Raw genomic sequence first — 20,778 nt, 5'->3', positions numbered from 1 at the left:
CAATGTTGTCACCGACAACTACCTTTTTGAGTTCAATACCGCATTTTGCGGGCACATTTTGTTCAGTGCGGGCACAGTGCTCGTAAAGTGCTCGCACAGTGCTCGTAAAATACTGGCACTTCACACCCAATTGTGCTGGCATAATGCGCTAAGAGTGCTGGCATTGTGCTCGCAAAATGCCAGCACAATGACAGGTTCTGCGTGGACTGTACTGTACTTATGAATAATAGTTCTGTATCTGCATTGTTTTACAAGAATTTGGAAGTACAAAATGGGATGGATGTAATTTAAGCATATGGTACATGCATGTATTACAATTAGAAGGAGAGCCTCCATGCCATTTTTGTGTACTTTGGAATCCATGAGGTGGTTATGGTACTGTACCGGTATGTATGTAACCTATGAGACACTTCATAAGGAGTTTCTGTAAATCAATACAGCTGAGTGGGAGTATACCGGTAGTGAGTGTACTAATATTCAATTCAGAATTTTCTTGCCGATTATATGGGAGTGCACACATTCATGACAGATTTTGCCTAGGATGTTCGGCACCTGTGTAAACTATGAGCCTATTGTTGTGTCACAATAATCAAATTCAGAGCTATACTTTAGCAATTAATTTTTCAGGAACATTCAAATTCAGACAGTATCTCAAACATCCGAGTTGCATTGATAGATATTTTTTATTGATCACGGTGCAGAGTAATATGCTCAGCTCTATCAAACTTGTCAATAAGTGAAAGCAATATATGCTATGAAGAAAGTACACAGCTGCACATACAGGAATGGCATCAGGCTCTTATTTGATGGTCTGGATGATTTGTATTTCTTTTGTTGTTTTAACAATAGCTCTGATCCTGCTACTAATACTTTTTTCTTTCAATTGCCATAAAAAGTCTCTAGATAGTCATAGGCAGCTATAAAGCCACTGAAATATAGTATGGTGTATGAAATTTGTACAGCTTTCTTAAATGTTTTATCCAAGTTACATTTTGTGGGTGTAAAGCAACTGCTAATGCTGTGTTAATTATACTGCTCAAACGGCTTCTAATCAGTTCTGACACAACTTTTATATTCCTCAGAATTATTTTTAATAAACTGTGTCTTTTTAGCTTTGAGACAAAATACCAGTATACCTGTATTGTATTAACTCACCTTTTGAAATAAGAATTTTATCTCATATTCAGCGTTAAACAGATTATACTTTCCATTGAAGCTGCTTAAAAGGTCCTTAACATTAATTGTCATCATTTCACCTTATCAAGTAGCATACATTTAGTTTTTTATTCCACGATACAAGTACAGGTACATGTATGTGTGTAAAGGCACAATGTACCAGGGGTAAATTGCAATGCATTATATGCAACATGAGCTTGGTGTACAGTAATTTCATGTTCTGGGTACATTGTTTTACCCGATACATCACCATGACGACAATGTTGCATGACACCGGATTTCTCAGACATTATCTTGATACCACTCTACATGTACCAGTGAATGACACAGACTGTACAAAATAACGATTTCAGTTGCTTTAGCTGTTTATTTTTGAAGAGCATATACGGTACATGTACGTCATTCGTTGTGTCGATTCAATAATGTGAGCTAGGGCTTGAACCTTAAAATCGATGGAAAAATCTCCACTGCAGATTGTCCAATGTATACCGATAGTCTGTAGAACTGCATGTACCGGTATAGTGTACACTGCATATTGTAAATGCTTGTAAAAATATGCGGTAAAAAAGCTATTGTTAATTGGCAGACTAATAATGCTACAAGCAAACCTGTTGATGAGTAACTCGGATGGATTAGAGTTGACTGACAAGCTATACTGGTATGTAGTGGATTAATGCTGGATAAATCATAAAATGTGTTGTCAGACTGTGGTCTTCAAGACATGGTTGAGCAGGTTTTACACTTTAAACTGACTTCTTCTTTATCATCGGCAGGATCTTGGCCAATCAATGTGGTGAACATGTTTCAGGTTTCTTCTTTGCAGTTGAAAGCATGAATGTTTCAGTGACTTAAAAAAATTCTCTGTAATATTTATTGTGAACGCTGGTAAAGGTACAGTATGTGTTACTGTAGTGAAATTTCTTGTATGCATCCCAAATACCGTACACACTGAACAATCAGGAGTGGTTTTGACAAATTAGTTTTTGCAATTCACATGAAAGATTGAGCTGAAATCAAAGGCAATCTGATTCATAGGTCAACATAATTATACATCGCATGTTTTATTCCTTCCTGCCTTTGATAGTTGAGAGCCTGGAGTAGTTGAACTTGAGTAGTGTTAAAGAAAGTTTTTCCTATCAACTGAGTACCTTCATGTGACAAGGGACCGGAGTACCGGTATATTTAGCTATTTTCTAGTATCTTAATTTTTCTAATGAAGTAACACAGGTAATATTGTAGGCACATGTAATAAGCTTATTCGGGACATGAACTGATCGCCTTATTTCTGATCAATATCTTTTTTAACAGTTTAGAGAAAATTGATTAACATCTAATGCCTTTTTTACATTTTGAAAGTGAAATACTGTCATTAGAGATTCAACAATTTATCATGCATGTTCAGTAATGTACCTGTTAAAAACTGAGATATGTGTGCAGCAAATTCACAGCAATAAAACACTGACAATATCAGTTCGTCCCATGACGATAAATTTCACTATAGAAATGTGATATATACTCTGCACCTTATTATACAGTAGAAATGTGATAAATGCTCTGTACCTTATTATAGTTAGCACACGCATAGGGCACACATTTGTTATAGTTTGTCTTGATGATGTTAACAATTTATTTGCAAATAATACTGAATATAAAATTAGAAACTTAGAGTGGTCATGATTAATAGCTGACATAGAAACTACCTAGTCCACTACCGGTAGATGACACAGCTCAATGATGGACTGGTATACAGATCATGAATGGAAGCTGCACAAGAATACTTATTGTCTAGAGAGACCGACCAAGATATCTTGTTTGACTAGATTTTACGGTGTACATGTATGTAAGTGATTTGAGTGCCTTTTTCTCCTAGATGCAAATGTAAGAAATTTTATGACAAGACATAACCAGTCTCATAAGTTTATCTGTCTTAGGGACAATGGGATATACTGGTGATGTTGTAATTTTAGGATTTACTTGTACTTAACCATTCTTTGAAAAGGCTATGACATAAACTGATGAAATGAAAAAAGTTTACGGCTATCGATAGGTTGTATTTTGTCAATAAGTATATTCTTTGTTGAATACAGCATACATATATGTCACTAATGCAAAACAAAGCCTGGAGCCCTGGCTGTGTTAGGCTGACAATAATACATACCGGTGCATGTATGTATGGCAAAATCTTACAGTCATACCCTTGTCTTGAGTGAACATGTACCGGTATGCAGGTAACATGTTGACTGTATGGTATGTGCCAAGCTGGTTTATACAAAGCTAATCAAAGTGGAAAATGACGATAAAGCACGCACAAGTTATTTTCTATCTATAAATAAACCTAGCATATGAATGCTTCTGATTTTCAATACTAAAAGGACACCATATCTACGGAAACGTCACATAAAGTACATCACAACTACTTAACAAAACATGCTCCAATTGGTAAACTGCTGCATACAGTGTAAACTCTGTTTGCCTGAAGTAGATTTATTAGTTTTTACGGCAATGTATGCTTCATTTTACTGGCTTTCATTGGTTTATTTCAATTGCGACATGAAGCGGCACCATAAAGGTACATGTGATACAGTATGTTGCTTTTGTATGGTTGGAGATGATTGTTCTTTGTGCTTGAGAAGGATTATCTGTAATGTGAAGACAGTTGTGATGTCATTGATAAATGTCACCAGAGGGTATCTTCTCCATACAAGATCCATTTACCACGTTTCACAGAGCACTCAATGATATTCCAAGCAAGGCAATCCTGCTCATAGGGTAAACTGTGGATGCACCAAAGAGTACTTAGGCCAGAGAAAAAAAATTATTGTTCCTGGGATTGTTATATTCACAAAACAGATGGAAATCAATCAGAATCTCAAAGTAGACATGATTAGATTGGATAAAACTGCATGATGGGAAGAAACCATACCAGTAGAAACAACTACACACATACTGCTTTTCATTAAGAGATTACCAACTTCCCTGTCTTGATTTTGACATTTTAATCTTTGAAGGCCTGCTTTCCTGTAGAAAGATCCTAACCCCTCCACAGAAATCAATCAAAATCAACCAAAGTGTGATCACGTAATAATCACTTTCAAAGGTGTGACTGCGGATATTGCGTGTAAAAATCTTGATTACCACTGAAGTACAGCCATTGTTGATTTCTTTGAACCAAATTAGATGTAACAACTCCACAACAAAACTTGCAGAATAATCAAGGTAATGTGTTTTATGACGTATAGGTGTATTACACAAGTTAAATTGGCAACTGGGATTCAGCCGAGGTGACGCACACTAATTCCCCTCTTCCACAATGCAACTAATGAGGTCTTTCTCCTAAATGTAGCGGTGTACAAGAGGTAAAATGGTTGGTATACCGGTATACCGTACATGTACCCAGAAATGGTTTGCTAATGGTGGCTAATAGAGCTACGCAGTGTGTTACAAAAACACACCGTGTTGGGTAGCTTCATTACAAAACACTGGCTGATATTGACAGATTAGTAGATCAGGTATACCGGTAGTAAAATTTTTGGTGACAAGATCATGACAAACAGGTTTGATACAAGTTTATGGTATCTGTTTACAATGCTGTCTACATTCTGATACATGTGCTCTCTTCTACAAGAAACTTACGGTATGTTTAATTAAGATGTAAGCTTATCATGATTGTGATAAATCTGCACTGATGCACTAGGAATGCTGACACACAGGTGCTACGTGTCACATGATAGAAGAACTGAATGGATGTAGACACTGGTACACCAATCTGCAATAAACATTATGTCTGCTTTTTGTACGTTACAAGTTTATTTTTGAATGTTTCAAGATTTGTTCATATGTATGAATACCATTAGCAAAAGTTGAATATAAGTGTTTTGTAAATAACACTTTGGATACTTGTTAATCATTTTACTGGTTTCAATGTACTGGTACATGTACCTGAAAACATTTTATAGGACAGACAAGGAGATTTAGATTGCCCTACATGAAAGAGATAAGGAGATCAAAAAACAATTGAACTGCTGTCAATGAACTTGTTATTTGCAGATCAGTCATTTTCTTCTGTTTGAAATACAGCAGTAAGATCATTTCACTATTTGAAATACCCCACTAGATCAATACACTGGAATTTTTATTGACTGATCTTTATTGGTGAAGTCAAACGCATAAAACTACTGCATTGAAATAGAAAAACTAAAATGAACATGATGACACATTACATGTATTGGTTGCAGACGAAATGACAGATGCTTCAGGCATGGACACAGATTTGTGGTTAGATATGTTGAGAGATAGTAGGACAGATGGTGAGACACACTGATGATGAAATGCTTGATAGTTGACAGGGGTCAGGAAATCTGTTTGTCATATTGTACCGTATTTGATGATGCACTTTTTTTAATGAAACCAAGATTGATAGTGAGGATGTACCGGTATGGTAGGTTTGTGTGAGTGCTTACTGCAGGTCTCATTACCTGGCAATAAAATATTCAACATATTTCAAGCTACAGTATATGAGTGTATGTACCGGTACCTTGTAACCTATAACTATACACAATTGGAACATTTGCTCAAACTGAAACATTAATAGTTGGGTCACCATGTTCTGATAGCTGTACAACACACTGAAAAGCTGCTAACAGAAAGTGCAGACAAATGTAATTTGCTGTTCTGTCCAGATGTCCCATGGAATTCAAAGTAAACAGTTTCTAAAATACTGTGCAATAAAATGGAGCGTAATTTGACTTCCCTTTAATAAAGGTATTTTAAGATTCAAAGATGATTTACCTTGTTACAGAAATCTAATACTTGCACTGTATTGCTATATCATGTATGTCAATTGAAAAACTCATATCTCATGTTAAATTCATATTTACTTTTACCGTGTACTAGCCCATGCATAGTAATTTTTGCCTATGCATGTACGTATACTACTATGTTCTATTCCCCATTTCAAAATTGATAGTAAAAATGCACTGACAGAATAAAAAGTATTGGTCAAACACTACGAAATGCCATAAAAATGTTGCATTTTCACCAGTGATCTAAAGCAATCATCATCCTGCCCACACCATCTAAATCAAACTGTCAACAATGATTATTTGATAAATCATGGCCAATGTATTCTGTTCCATTAAAGTAAGGCTGTACAATGTCAGTTTGTAAGTCAAGATTTATAGCTGACATTCATCAAAGCAAACATTATCAGTAAAATTTCGAACTGCGAGTCCATGACACTGTAACTGGGAAACAGGCAGAATGTTGTATCAATGATTACTGGGTACATGTCCAATCTTGGTGGCTGTTATTAACACTTTCACCGCGGGAGGGGCGCATTCTGCGCCAACGGCCAGACTGCGGGAGGCGCGTAAACGCGCCAAGAACGTACGCGTTTATATGCGTTCGATATACGTTGGCTTTGTTTGATCTACATCATGTTTGTTGACTATTTCCTCAAGCCTAGCGTAGTATACGAGGTAGAGGTCAAACCTAAATGAGCATGCGCGCCAAATTTGTAAACAAATGCCGCCATATTCGGTTATTTCTCGGCCGTGATTTGTGAGGATCGTGCGATCAATTGTTGTTTTTCTCTCAGAGGGTATTTAAAAATGGCGATGCGGGCAAAGTTTAACACCGACAAAGCCCTTGAGCATGTTTTCTAGACACTAATAGTGGAATTGTCACTGATCTTGAAACTGAACTCGACGAGATGGCGAAAGTCAAATTTCAAATTCCCAAACCAGTTGAGCAAACACAGAGATTGCAAGCAAGACACTGACAGGAAGGTAGGCAATCTGAGCATGCGACAAAGTGCGACAAAGGACCGGTGACTGACATCACAAACGTTGATGGGGTATCCTGTGGATGTTGTACGACATCAATCTATCAATGACAATTACACATCGGACTGGCTACCAGTATATAAGCTGAAATAGAACATAGCTCTCTTTGAATGTCAGATGATGCCTGTTGTTCGAAGATGAACTTGTAATAAATATGCATATTAATCTCATTTACGTGGAATATGTTTTAGCGTATGTGTTCCTCCCACTGAATTTGAGTTGATAAAACGTAAGTGGTAATTTTTAAAGTGTTAAGCTGAGAAAAAATACATTTATATGTTGAAATAACAAAAAATGCAACATTTTTTGATTTTTTTTGTAAAATCCAATATGGCCGCCATGATCACGTGATCTTCAAGGCATGTCACATGACCTTTTGTGCATTTTTATGATGCTCTGTCATATTGCAATACTCGTTGAAAAAATTGTCCCGAATACTCAAATAATTACAAAGATATAGCACATGCATGTAAATCAATATTTATAAGGCCATATACCCATAGAAAACTACGCACAGGAAAGCACGTATAAAAATTAATTACGCAGTGAAAGTGTTAAAGAAATGCATAACTCTGAGCAGTAACATTTTTTATGAAGTTCAAACATCATGCACTACAACTTATATGGTATAAATGCCAGATATGCTTGAATATGATTTAGTTTACTGTACAAAATTTGGAAATGTTATTGAACTATAAAATCTGATATCCACTTTGGCACTAGAGCTTGTTAAGTGTCATTTTAAAATGTACAGAGAAAATTGTTTCCACAGGCTATTTTACATGCTATTTTACATGATATCTGAAAATTTAATTTTTTTCCTACAGATTTTATACTAAATGGTAGCCATTTTGAATTTCAGATGGTTGCTGAAATAACATAATACCAGTATACCTGTACACACTGTACCGGTACATGTACCTCTGTCAGCAAAAAAATTGCAAGGTCACCCTACAGTTTTATTCCTGATTTGAAACAGAACAGTTCATGTACACAGTTTTTTTTCAGCAGAGAATCAGCAAATAACAAAATTTTCATGTTCAAAGTGCACAATTATGACTGAGTGTTAAAATATTTACCAAGCACAGAAACGCAACTCTGATGATTTGTAATTGGTTTGCATTGACCCTTTCACTCTCATTTCCCTCTGAGAAGTTCAACTTAGCCATAAAGACAATTGGGTCATACCAAATTAGGAGATGGATGGGTAAAACTGGATTACACGGTACATCGGTAAAACTACATTATTAAATCTAATGCAGTGTGTTTTCTTCATTACTACCGGTATAGCATTTATGGCTGAACGGTCAGTAAACATATCCATGTATAGCCAGCAACTGAACTGGAAAGTACAGAAAATGCTAACAGTGATATGCAATGTTGATCTGTGCATCCAGATGCAATCTCGAAAGTAATGATTATTAAATATATTAGATAACGCACCAGTGAAGCAAAGCCATGACATGCATGCTTTACAAATTAGGTCGAATGAGTACGGCTGTTTAATCGTATTTGTGGTGAATGAACATGATAATAACATCATACCGGTAGCCACCAGGGGGCATTCTAGGTTATATGATGGAGTAATATTTTATGTGCTCTGGTATATGTTACTTTTAATTTCTCATTTCTGCCTTATTATAGCAACAGTTTTGTGACTGGAGAATTACATGGAAGTTGGCAATAAATGAATTCAGGTACTTTTGTATCACCATTGTTGCTTTTTCCATGTACTTGTAAACATTGGTTTTATTGTTAGTGTACATTTCTGAGGTAGACATTAGATGGCTGGTTTAGGTTCCCATAGCAAATCTCAAACTTGAAATCAAAACATCAGAGCTATGATGATGTATGTTTTCTTTGCAGTGAAATTGTTCTCCAGGTTCAAATATGGCTCTAAATCATCTGCTTCTTGTAGAATTTCTACAGCAGCAGATCTCTGTATACCTTACTACAGTACATATTGCACGGCAGCTTAATTCACATTAGTATCAGGAACTGTGTACTGTTGTCAGGCAAGCTTTAAGTTGGAATACTAATAATTCATCTGTCACTCCCAGATGACAGGCATTTACTGTACATTACATTTCTTTTCAATGTTAGAATTCATTTCCTTGATTCAAGACATGTAAGGATAATACCTCTGCTATGTTCCCTTTTCAGCTGTCACTTGCAGTCCTGCTACTGTAAGTATCGTGTTTTTATTTGCATCATTCCAGATGAAGTCTTAGTTAGTAATACTAGCACAGTTCTGGGAGAACCTTTCTTTCCGGGGAGTGTACCGGTAATACCATAATTACTGGCTTTGGCAGTATTTCATTTGAATCCACAAAGGCACTCAGATGTTATTATTATAATTTCAAGAGGCTTCAATTGCAGTTACAATGATAGTGATTCAAAGTATTAAAAGGAAAGTCACGATCCTGAAGTGGAAACAAAGGGTGTTTTGTCTGTGAAATTTGAAGATTCATCATCAGAGTGTATCAAAAAAGTTTGAAAGTCCAATTATCTATCTCAGTGGTGCATTCTGCCTCTAAAAATTGAGCAGAGAGTTCAATGCCAAATCCATAAAAATACCATGCAAATATTATTGAGATCTCCAATAAAAATCCCGCCGACCTAAATGAATTATATTGTACCAGTAGGTACCAATGTTAAATTACTTAATTTCAAGGGCACAATCACATACCGGTATGTTGGGTTTAGCTGCAAGTTTGCCTTGAGTTGGAAATGATGTGCTTAAATAAGTGTACTTGTAATTTAAACAGAAAGTGAAAACAAAACCAGCTCTGCTATTTTATGGTAAAAATTAGCCTTCAGTTTAAAAAAATTAGAAAAAAAACAGACATGAAAAACAGTTTTCAAAGAGTTGGGCAAAGGCCAAATACCGGTACCTTAGGCAGGAACACACCATAGTAGCACAGTGTTGACAGGAAAAACAATTGATTAGATAAATCATATGTATGTACAATGGGGTACTGGTGCAATGGTTGAGAAGTTGGTACTGGTAACAGTATTTGAGTGAATGCAAGGCCTCATGCAGTGAAACCTGTATGCAAAGCACAATACCGGTAGTATTGATCTGATTATAGAAATAGAATACTGGCTTCTCCCTGTTCCATCACAGGGAATGGAGTAATCTTGTTGTTGTTGTTGTTGTTGTTGTTATTGTTGTTGTTATTGTTGTTGATGGTGATGATGATGATGATGACGATAATAAAAACTATTAAAAAACAATGTGTCATTCCTTGCTGTTGTTTGTCGATGTTGTAGATAATTGTAAAAGAAAACTGTAATCGTGACCAAAAAATTAATAGGATGGGAGTGACGTTGGGCGACCTACGTCGTTTTTTGGTCACGATTACAGTTTTCTTTTACAATTATCTACAACATCGACAAACAACAGCAAGGAATGACACATTGTTTTTTAATATTTTTTGTTATCGTCATCATCATCATCATCATCACCATCAACAACAATAACAACAACAATAACAACAACAACAACAACAACAACAAGATTACTCCATTCCCTGTGGTTCCATTATTACACTAAATCATTATTGACATCTTAATGCATTTAATGATGAAGACAAAATCTTTCTCGTTCAATAGTAATGCTACAGATACAGCACAGATTAGGAATACCATACGATATACCAGTACAGTGCATGTGTGCAACTTGATGGGAATCGAGTTCAGATGTGATTGTATGATTGTTTTGTAACCAGAACAAATTAAGTGTTGCACTGTGATTTTACTTTTTACAGAGAGAGCTAAAAATAGCTACAGCTCCATGCCAAATCCTATTTTGTAACTGACACGTGTCTGTCTCACATTGTCTTTTGGTTGAGTATGCAGACAAACATGGTGTACAGTTGATTAAAATAATCGCAAAATAACTGATGCATATGGCATTATGTTTGGTACTGTTTGTATGCACCTACAGAAAGCTGTTACTCAGCTGGATTATACCGTTATTTTTAGAATCTGTCTGATGAAACCAGGCTGACCGACTGATGTACTCAATCAGCTTAATGACATTCACAACAGGCTGCAAAGATTTTCTGTTTTCATTACTGATTGGCTAAAGCACTTTAATTGCAATTTTTACGTTCAACTGAAAGCAAAAAAGGGCAAATGATTGCCCGTAATTAGGCGGGAAAACACATTATGAGTACCTGCTTCTCTTTATGGTCCAACAACTGCAGCGTGAAATCAGGAGTGATTTCTTCCTATTGAATTCAAGGTTGAGCATGTTCCGTCATGTCAGTATGAGAGGCATGTACAATACACTATACCATCTCCATCAATAGAGTACAATATCCACACAAACTGTATTACACAATGGGACTGTAGAACAGTACCATACCGGTATATCTTACCTGTACCTGAACTTCACAATGTAACTTACTTTTATTCACTGTGAACACTGTTTGAACTGTAGCCAATGCAGGCAATGTACGGTATGTTCTTCAGACTTGACATGAAAAACAAAGACACCTCCTTTTCATTTTTTTATCTCATGATCAAAATCATTTCTCTTTTGTTGATATGAATATCTATCAATAATTATTTATTTGTATAACATCTTAGTAATTCTTATTACTGACTTGATTGATTGATTCTTTGAAGCTTGTAAAACGAAACATGGGGAATATTTATCTGCACAATCATAGATGTTGATACATATGGTACATGCACTGTAGGGTAAGTTGTGCATTCTACTATTATCAATGGGAAGATGATCTTTGAGGATTTAGCTACAGATAAGATTGTGATGAAGAAATTTCAAGAGGGCTTGAACTACATGTAAGCTGACTTTATTTGTCTCAAGACATGGGAACCTACAGCACATGGCAGTTTTGAATGAACGCATAGATTGAGTATACCGTAGTGTGTGGTAATGCCCAGATGAGAAATGATATAGCTTGAATAAAAGTGGACTGTCTTTTCACTAATTCTCCTTTTCTTTGGCTTTCAAAATGATTCTTTACCATGGTCCATTATGTCTGCAATTGGATTCAAGCTGCATTTGCAGATAAGACATGTACTCAATTGACCATACCAGTGCACAAAACCCATTACCGTAACCTCTTCAAAACCGTGAGTTGACCCACAAGCCAAATGTTTCCAATGGCATGGTACAGCGTCATCGGAAACAATCTGCTCAGTGAAAATTGCCGGTGAAGAGGCTAACTTCTCAATTATGGAAATGTACCGGTACATACACTGTGTGGTACAGAGCTTTAGGTTGTGAACAGAGGATTATGATTCACAGGTGGCTGCGCATTACTGAAATACAAGTACATGTACCAAACATATCACCTGTACCAGTACATCAGCCAACATACTAATACTGTACATCTAGCAGGATTCCCCATATGGGGATTTTTAGAGCTGGGCCACACCTCTGTTTTTGGAACAATCTATTATTGTTGTTCATAACTATATGAAAGAATACATTTTATAAACAACAGAATATGCAAATTATAGATTATTTTTTAAAGTAGCCATCCCTCTGTTTTTCCAAGATGAAGAGAACAAGTTTGATCTAGTCTTGTCTAGTCTAAACACTGCGCCATACAATGTACACTATGAACACATCCACTCAACACACACGGAACATGTCTTTGACTCGATGTCAATCATGCCGGTAGAGTTGTGTGTTCTACTGGGTATACCGGTAAACTCATGGTGGTGATAACAGCTACATGTAAATGTTTGTTTCATTGTGGCTACTTTTTGCATGTCTTCTGCCACACCTGCTGCACTCAAGGATATTTATACAGGTGTCAACTGAGATTGTGCAGATAGAGTCACTTCTGTCTGGTGGTGTGGTGTGGATCCCCCATCAAAGTCTGCATCACTGCTTGACTGGAAAGCTGAAATTACTATACTGGTAGGGTATAGCCAGGCAGAGTGATTGCATGTAGTGTACCAGTAGAACCAAAACTTACTCATATAAAATATAGGATAATTTTTCCAGCAGGTACGGTAGAAATGAATGCTGATTTGACTGGAATTTGAGATCAAGAAATATATTTTAACAGTTTTACTGCAGGGAGTAAAAGAAAAAATATAGAGTGTACACAGTCATGTAATCTGATTAAAAAAGAGTGTGAGGGATTGGCTCAATTTCTATGTCTTTTGCCCTTTGTATCTGTCTTTTGTTGGCCCAATAGAAATGCGAGGACGGCAAATGAGAGGGTGATACAATGCACAAGATGAAGGCAGAGCATACCGGTCTCTCTGCATTTGATTTTAATCAAACTGCACCGTCATGTTAGATGAACATCTACCAGTGCACTTACCGTACTCTGTGTCATCTCATCAGTACATTTGGGATTACGAATGACTCATGTACCGGTACTGTACATCAAAAATTTAAACCCATCCTAGGTTTGATACAACAGCTATTTTGTCACAGGGAACACTGTATTTTAAGGTACATGTACTACACACCTCGAAATTCACAAATTTGAATTTTTCCTTAAATTTTCCCGAAGGAAAATTCGAACCATTTTCTTTCAAAATCAAGACTAAAACTCAGGGGTCACCTTGCAAAATTTGGAACTAGAGAAAAACTTACCAAATATTTACTGACTATTGAAATTCAAAATGGCTGCCAACGCTGTGTTAACTCTATGGGAAAAACTTAAATTTTCAATTGTCACATAAGAAAGCCAATGAAAACGTTTTACATAATGCAAGAGCTTCAAAATGAACCCACAAAGGTGGTAGTCAAGAAATGTATCACAAACGTTTGAGAGTCCAAATATCTGTCCTTGAAGCACATTCTACCTTACCGTATATGGACATACACATATTCATTCTACAGCATGATTACAAATAAATGATATGCAAAGGACAAAATAATGACTCACCTTAATGTGAACCCTATTACAAACAGCTTTGGTAAGTACAACCCATGTTGGCAAATCCAACAGATCCATTAAAACTTTCTCATCCAGTTCCAGATCGCTGAGATCACCTTCCCCCTTCAGCGTACTTAAATTGATTTTGTCCTGAGACAAGTTTTTCACAAACCTGTCAGATAAAAACACAAAAATAACAGATTTATAAGTAAAATTATCAAGAATGCCGGTATGTCTTGGGTTGCTTATATTCATGTCTTTTTATATCAAAACTTTTATTTAATATTTCATTCCACTGAATATTTTCAATACAGCCATGGAAGCAGCATCTGTATTTTGTAATATGGGAGACACTTCACAATTTCCATGGAAATACAAATCATGACATGTACCGGTACCATATGCTGAAGTGTCAAAGTATACTGGTATGCACACATGTTGTTTTTTTAACTTGATACGTTGATTTTGTCTCATTGCTGCAGTCAATGTGGCCCTTTGATCTTGTTCAGTACATATGTACGGACAGTATACCGTTATGTCAGGACCAACAAATTTTGCCTGTCATGTGGTAGAGCTGAAATGATTAGTCTACCCGGTAGTATAGTGTACATGTATGGTAAGCTTACAGTAAGTATAGCATTAACAGTATGGAAATGTACTGCACTGGTATGGACAGTACATGCACATTGTACCTCAGTACACTTTGAAGGTAAAGCACTGAGAATGCAATTTGGAACACGAACCGTGGACATGTTACCATTATACGTTACACTCTGATATGTACCTGTACATGTACATGTACCGTACATGTACATGCAAAGTTTAGGGTAGTCAAAACTAATCCAGGACAGCAGATACAACCATCAACATGGCAGTCCTTTGAAGTTTATTCCTTCAGTTGGCTCTGTAATGATACCAGCCCAAAGACCTGGGGCAAGTGGAGCATATACGGTATAATATTACTCAAACCAGCTGATATCCAACACTACCGGTATGTACGGTACATGAACAGAGTGTTACACAGTGTTGGCCGGAGAATTAGTTGCGAGTTTTATGGTGAAAGTGGCGGATGATTGAACTAAAAGTTTAAATTAGAAAATAACCTATCAAATGTATCCTACCTATCCAAGCAGCAAACAGTTATTGCAGACAGTAATGAAATCCTGTTCGCCACAACTTTTTGTATTACCTGGTATGCTCTCACTAGCTGTCAGAGCATTGGTTGAAAGACAGTTCAATGATCACTGTTCACATCAAATCATTCAATCCTGCATAAATTAAATAGCAAAGTATCCTGAAAGCTGATGTGACAAATATCACAATGACATATGGTACTGACTGGCTATGAGGGTAAAGGCATATGTTTTTTTTATAGAGAGTCTAGAGTCGCCCCTGAACAGTCTGTTTCATGAGGCTGCGGGATGACAGAAACTGACTGTTTTGGGGTGACAGGATAAAATGGAAACAAATATATACTCTGTACTGGATACCAGCTGGTCAATATGTGTATTGTAAGACACATCATCAAATTTTCTCACTGAAAAATTGAAATTCTCTGCTGTCATCTACTGGTACACGTGGTATCTCAGTTGTGGACACAGCCATCTGTTTTAATGTTTTCCAGGATATGCAAATTGATAGACGACTATACCGGTATAGCACTTTCAAACTACCTAGGTCAGATTTTCCAAAACTGTTAACTAATTGGTCAATCTGGTTCTGAAACTGTTAACAAGTACTGGTAACAGGTTCAATGCATGCAGCAGCGCCAAAATAAAAATTGGCAAATCAAGACAGAGATTTTGGAAGAGGTTTTTAAACTTCGTGCACATTTATTTTTTCAATAATTATTAGGTCTAGATCAAACCACCTTACTACTAGTATTCACAAAGAACAAAAGTTGATAAAAAACACTTCAAGGATTTTATAAGGAATGAGACTGTATATCTTTTCTGAAAATCAACACTGTTGGTAAATGCATTAGCATGTTCCTCATGAAGATTGTTAAACGGGAAGTTACAGGACCGTGGGTGCACAACAGGGGGATTACATGGACTGATGATGCAGCCATTTGCATACACTGGGCGGGAGTTTTTGAATTTTGATAGCATTGCTTTCACCGTATGATAAATTTGAGTAATCATGATGGCCAAAGAGGGGTCAAATGGTCATACAGGGCACATATTTTGAAACATACATGTACATGTACATGTATGTGTTCTCCAGCAAAAAATGGAACATATTTTCAGTTTATTTTTGACTCAAGTTTAGTCACTACATATTCACAGACACCATATGCAAGATTCAGTGACAATGAACGCATGAATCATGGCAAAATTATAGGATTCTAGTACCAAACACGGCATGTCCGATCAGTAGCATGGCTTTTTAAAAGTTGCATAGATTTACAATAATCCGGCTTTTATAGGGGAAGTTCCTGTTTGAAGCACACTGAAAAAAATTGTGATATGATAGGTGCATTGGTTTACAGGCATCTGCAATTTAAGTTGCCTGGAGCTCTGGGCAGTGTTATCAGATGTTATCTCAAGGGTGACAAAGAAGACAATATTAGATGAAATATTAAAATGTGTAAATGTGAAAATAACACCAATAGGAATATGCAATTGCTGTGGGAAGTATACTGTGTGTGCTTTACATTTTTGTACATTCTTTAAAAGATCTGAGAAACTGCTCTCTTCATGTATTTGTCTGTTCTTGCTGATAATTATGGTTACATTAACTACTACAATTCACAGTATACTGTACCGGTAGGTACATAACCATAACGGCTAAGCTGATCAATTTATCTGAAATTTCTTAGCAAGGCAATTTCTTTTGAATTTGCAAATCTATTATAATATTGTAGGAGGACGTTCTCAATTCAGTTGCGAGACTTTCTGCATGATCAAAGGCATTTATAGAGATTTGAATTCCATAATCCAAATGAAAGCCTTCAATTTTATTAACAATAAATCACAAATACGCTGAAATATAGCACAAATGCTTAGATTTCTGAAAATCCTTTTGATGAAGTCACGACTTTGAGATGAGGATTTGTGGTAAAGTCATATCAAAAGCAATATGTAATTTACAACAGAATGTTTGAAAAACCAGATTTAGGTGGCGTAAAGCAATCATGCATACTGTTCAAACAGAATACCACTTGAAGAGTTATAATACCGTATACCGCACAGTAACCAGCATATGTACTGAAATGGTCTATCAGAAATCCTTGGTTTATGTGATTGGAATACACAATCTATATTTCTTTGTATTCTAGAATTTCTAGTCTACCAACAGATAACTGATATTGTAGCGGTTTTCAAATGACATCATTGTTCTCTCATAAATATGCAAAAAATCATATTTGTTGACAAATTTACTGTTTGAAAAATAATAATATGCATGAAATAATGACAAGGAAAACTTCATAGCTGACTGCTAATGTTACAATGGACACCAGGAAAGACATAGTGATGGCTATGGACTGCAAGCTGAAAGAACATCCAACACATGAAACACCATTTGTCAGAACCTCTGCCAGCAGTGTCTGATGTCTGGCCTAATGTTTGCCTAAAGTAGATTGCAGTTTTTAGCATAAAACTGACACACACAACACTACTATAAGTTTTTGTACCTTGGTTACGGAAGTAATCTAAGTTTCATGTCTTTTCTATGTAAACATTTCTGAATACACTTCCTCAGCATCTGATTTGCTCTCTGGCAGATAAAAGGGTTTCAATGGTGTTTCAGCATTAGGAAGTGAGAGAGAACCACTTGTTTCTATATATCTCTATATGTGTGTACCGGTACTTCACTTTTTTAAGCTCAGTATTTACACTTGATGTACCGGTACTTTCTGATTCAAAATTTTTTCTTGAGTATTTTGTTTTTCTCCCAAAGTCATGTTGACATACCTGGTATTAAAGTTGTCAAAACAACCTGTTCCCGGTGTGAATATAATGTGCAATGTCAATGTTGACAACTGTATCTCAGGTGTCGTCAAGACTAGAATTTATTTGTCAACAGTAACATTGTATGCTGTATAAATAGCACTGTATTTGCAATGCTCAGACTTTGCACTTCAATATACATGACTATTTAACACTGTTGATGGATGCTACTTCCGGTAAATATACCTGTACCGGTATGTGGAACACATCCGGCACTGCTGCCGGAAATTCAGACAAATTTTCTCAATGTTGCATACACTGCTGATGTTGCAGCTTGTACCGGTAGTGTCTTTTCTGGCGTTCATCATAACATTGGCAGTAAGCAATAAAGTATTTCTTGTCGTAATTGTATGCATATTTTCCAAACTAAATTTATGGACAAATATTATTTTTTGCATATTAGTGAAAGCAATGATGTCATTTGCTAACACTGTAACAGTCACAAAATATCAGTTATCTGGAATTCCAATCACATGAAGTAAAGATTTCTGATTGATTGTTTCAGTACTTATGTTGGTTGCTGTATATCATACTCACATTGTCTGTTACAACATTACAGTACCTATACCTACTGTACATGTATCTGGTTTTTCAAACATTTGATGATAATTTACAAATTACTACTGATATGAGTTTTCCACAAGACATTTTCTAAGAGTCATGACTTCATCAAAAGGATTTGCAGAAATCTAAGCATTTGCATTGAATTTCAGCGCATTTGTGATTTGTTATTAACAAAATTGAGGGCTTTCATCGTGACTAAGGAATTCAACTACGCCTATGTGCACAGATTTATACTGTAACAAAATCTCTATAAATGCCTTTGATCATGCAGAAAGTCTTGTGACTGAATTTACAATGTTCTTTCACAGTGGTGTAATAGATTTTCAAATTCAAAAGAAATTGCCTTCTTAAGAAATTTCAGAGAATTGGATCAGCTTTGCAGTTATGTTTAAGTACCTACTGGTACAGTATACTATGAATTGTAATAGTTAATAAAACTATAATTATCAGCAAAAACAGACAAATACATTAAGAGAGCAGTTTTTCAGACCCTTTCAAGAATCTACACCATAAAACAAGCACACAGTGTTCTTCCTGGAGCATTGTAGCCACTACTCCTTGATTTTGGTAAAAACAACAGAAATCATTAACATAACAATTTTTTATATGCAAATTAACCCCCAGGCTATCAGAAATTTCTGGGGAGAACACCAATAAGCTGATGGAGAATTGCATATTGCTGTTGGTGTTATTTTCACATTTGCACATTTCACTATTCTTATACATTCTATTGCCTTCTTTGTCACCAATGAGACAACATCTGATACATGTAACACTTCCCAGAGCTTTGGACAAATTTCAATTTCATTCTGCCTGTAATGCAATGCACCTACCATATCATCTTTTATTTTAATTTATTTTAGTGTTCTATAAAGTTTACAAGGAGCATGCTTGTGCAATATCAACAATATTGCCCTTCAGAAAAGATACACTTACTCCTTTTAAAATCCTACATGAGGTTTTTATCAACTTTTTTCTTTGTGTATAGTGAGGTGGTTTGATCTACTGTAGACCTTTCATATGGTACTTAAATCAAATAATTACCTGGTACATGTATAAAGGTGATATGTTTAACAATGTGTCATGATTTGTTGATTTGTGGTCACGTGGCATACATTATTTTAGGCCCTGCTGCATGCGAGGAACCAGTTACTGGTCAAGAGTTTTGGAAACAATTAAACAATCAAACAGTTTTAAAAAGTGTAACCTGGGTGGTTTGAAAGTGCCATACCCAGGTGTACCTGTCTTTGTGTCTATCAATGCAGACATCCTTGAAAACATTAAGAAAGATAACAGCATACTTTACAACTGAGATGGGTGGCAACAGAGAATTTGTCGATTTTTCAGTGAGAAAATTGGATGAGATGTGTTAAAAACACATATTGACTGGCCATAAGCGTTATACAAACAGCATACCACTACCCACTACATGGTATACCGGTATTTGTTTCTGGTTCATCCTGAGATACCCCAAAACAGTCAGTTTCCATCATCCTGCAGCCTTGTGAAACAGACTGTTCACGGGCGACTCTAGAATCTCTGTGGAAAAACATATGCTGTTACCCTAATAGCCAGTCAATGTCATATTGTCATTGTGATATGTGTCGTGTCGACCTTCAGGGCACTTTGTTATTTACATGTATGCAGGTTTGAATGATGTGGCCTGAATAGGATTAAATTTTTACTTAATAACAAGCTGTAGTGATCATTGAACTGTCTTTCAACCAATGTTCTGATGACTAGTAAGGGCATACCAGGTAATACAAAAAGTGTGGTGAACAGGATTTCATTAACTGTTTGATGCTTGGATGGGTAGGATACATGTACATTTGATTAGGTTATTTTCAAATTTAAACTTTTAGTGCAATCATCCCCTACCTTCACCATAAACCTCATTACTAATTCTCCATCAGTATTTTATTCTTTCTCACAGAAAATTTGCTTGTTTTCCAGGAAAAAGAGATGAAATTTTATTGCAAGTTTCAAATATTGACCCTCAATGTATGAATTTTCCAAATATTTAGTCAGGCAGATTAATATTTAATGTTTCACCATCTGAAGATTTTGTATTAAAACTCATTTACAGTTTATCATTGCTATAGTTTAAGAAGTATTTGAAATTCTGACGAAAAGTGCACCATACCCATATATTTGAATGTTCAATTTTACAGTGCTTCAACTTTCATGACTGGTTTGGAGAAGGGGAAAAAAAATCAATTCCTTGACTGTTATTTTGGCAAATACAGAATATATGCATTAACACTGATCAATATCTGTCGAACTGTGGTTGAAAATAAAGCTTTGCTGATGTTCACAAACCATACACCAGCGTATAATTGAGTTAGTCAGGCATTCAAGCGTGTT

At 36.0% G+C, this 20,778-nt stretch overlaps 1 protein-coding gene across 1 annotated transcript in view; it reads right to left on the bottom strand.

Moving 5' to 3' along the window:
* LOC139136270 (bridge-like lipid transfer protein family member 3B) overlaps positions 1-20,778 on the bottom strand; it is a 69,623-nt gene that overhangs the window by 34,278 nt on the left and 14,567 nt on the right. The window contains exon 2 of the mRNA XM_070704001.1: positions 13,907-14,069. Coding sequence (XP_070560102.1) covers positions 13,907-14,069 — 163 coding nt within the window. The remainder of the gene's footprint in view (positions 1-13,906; positions 14,070-20,778) is intronic.

The sequence above is a fragment of the Ptychodera flava genome, chromosome 1 (genome assembly GCF_041260155.1).
Source record: "Ptychodera flava strain L36383 chromosome 1, AS_Pfla_20210202, whole genome shotgun sequence".
Classification (NCBI taxonomy): domain Eukaryota; kingdom Metazoa; phylum Hemichordata; class Enteropneusta; family Ptychoderidae; genus Ptychodera; species Ptychodera flava.
Note: the sequence above shows the minus strand (reverse complement) of the source record. Positions and strands in the feature narration are given on the sequence as shown.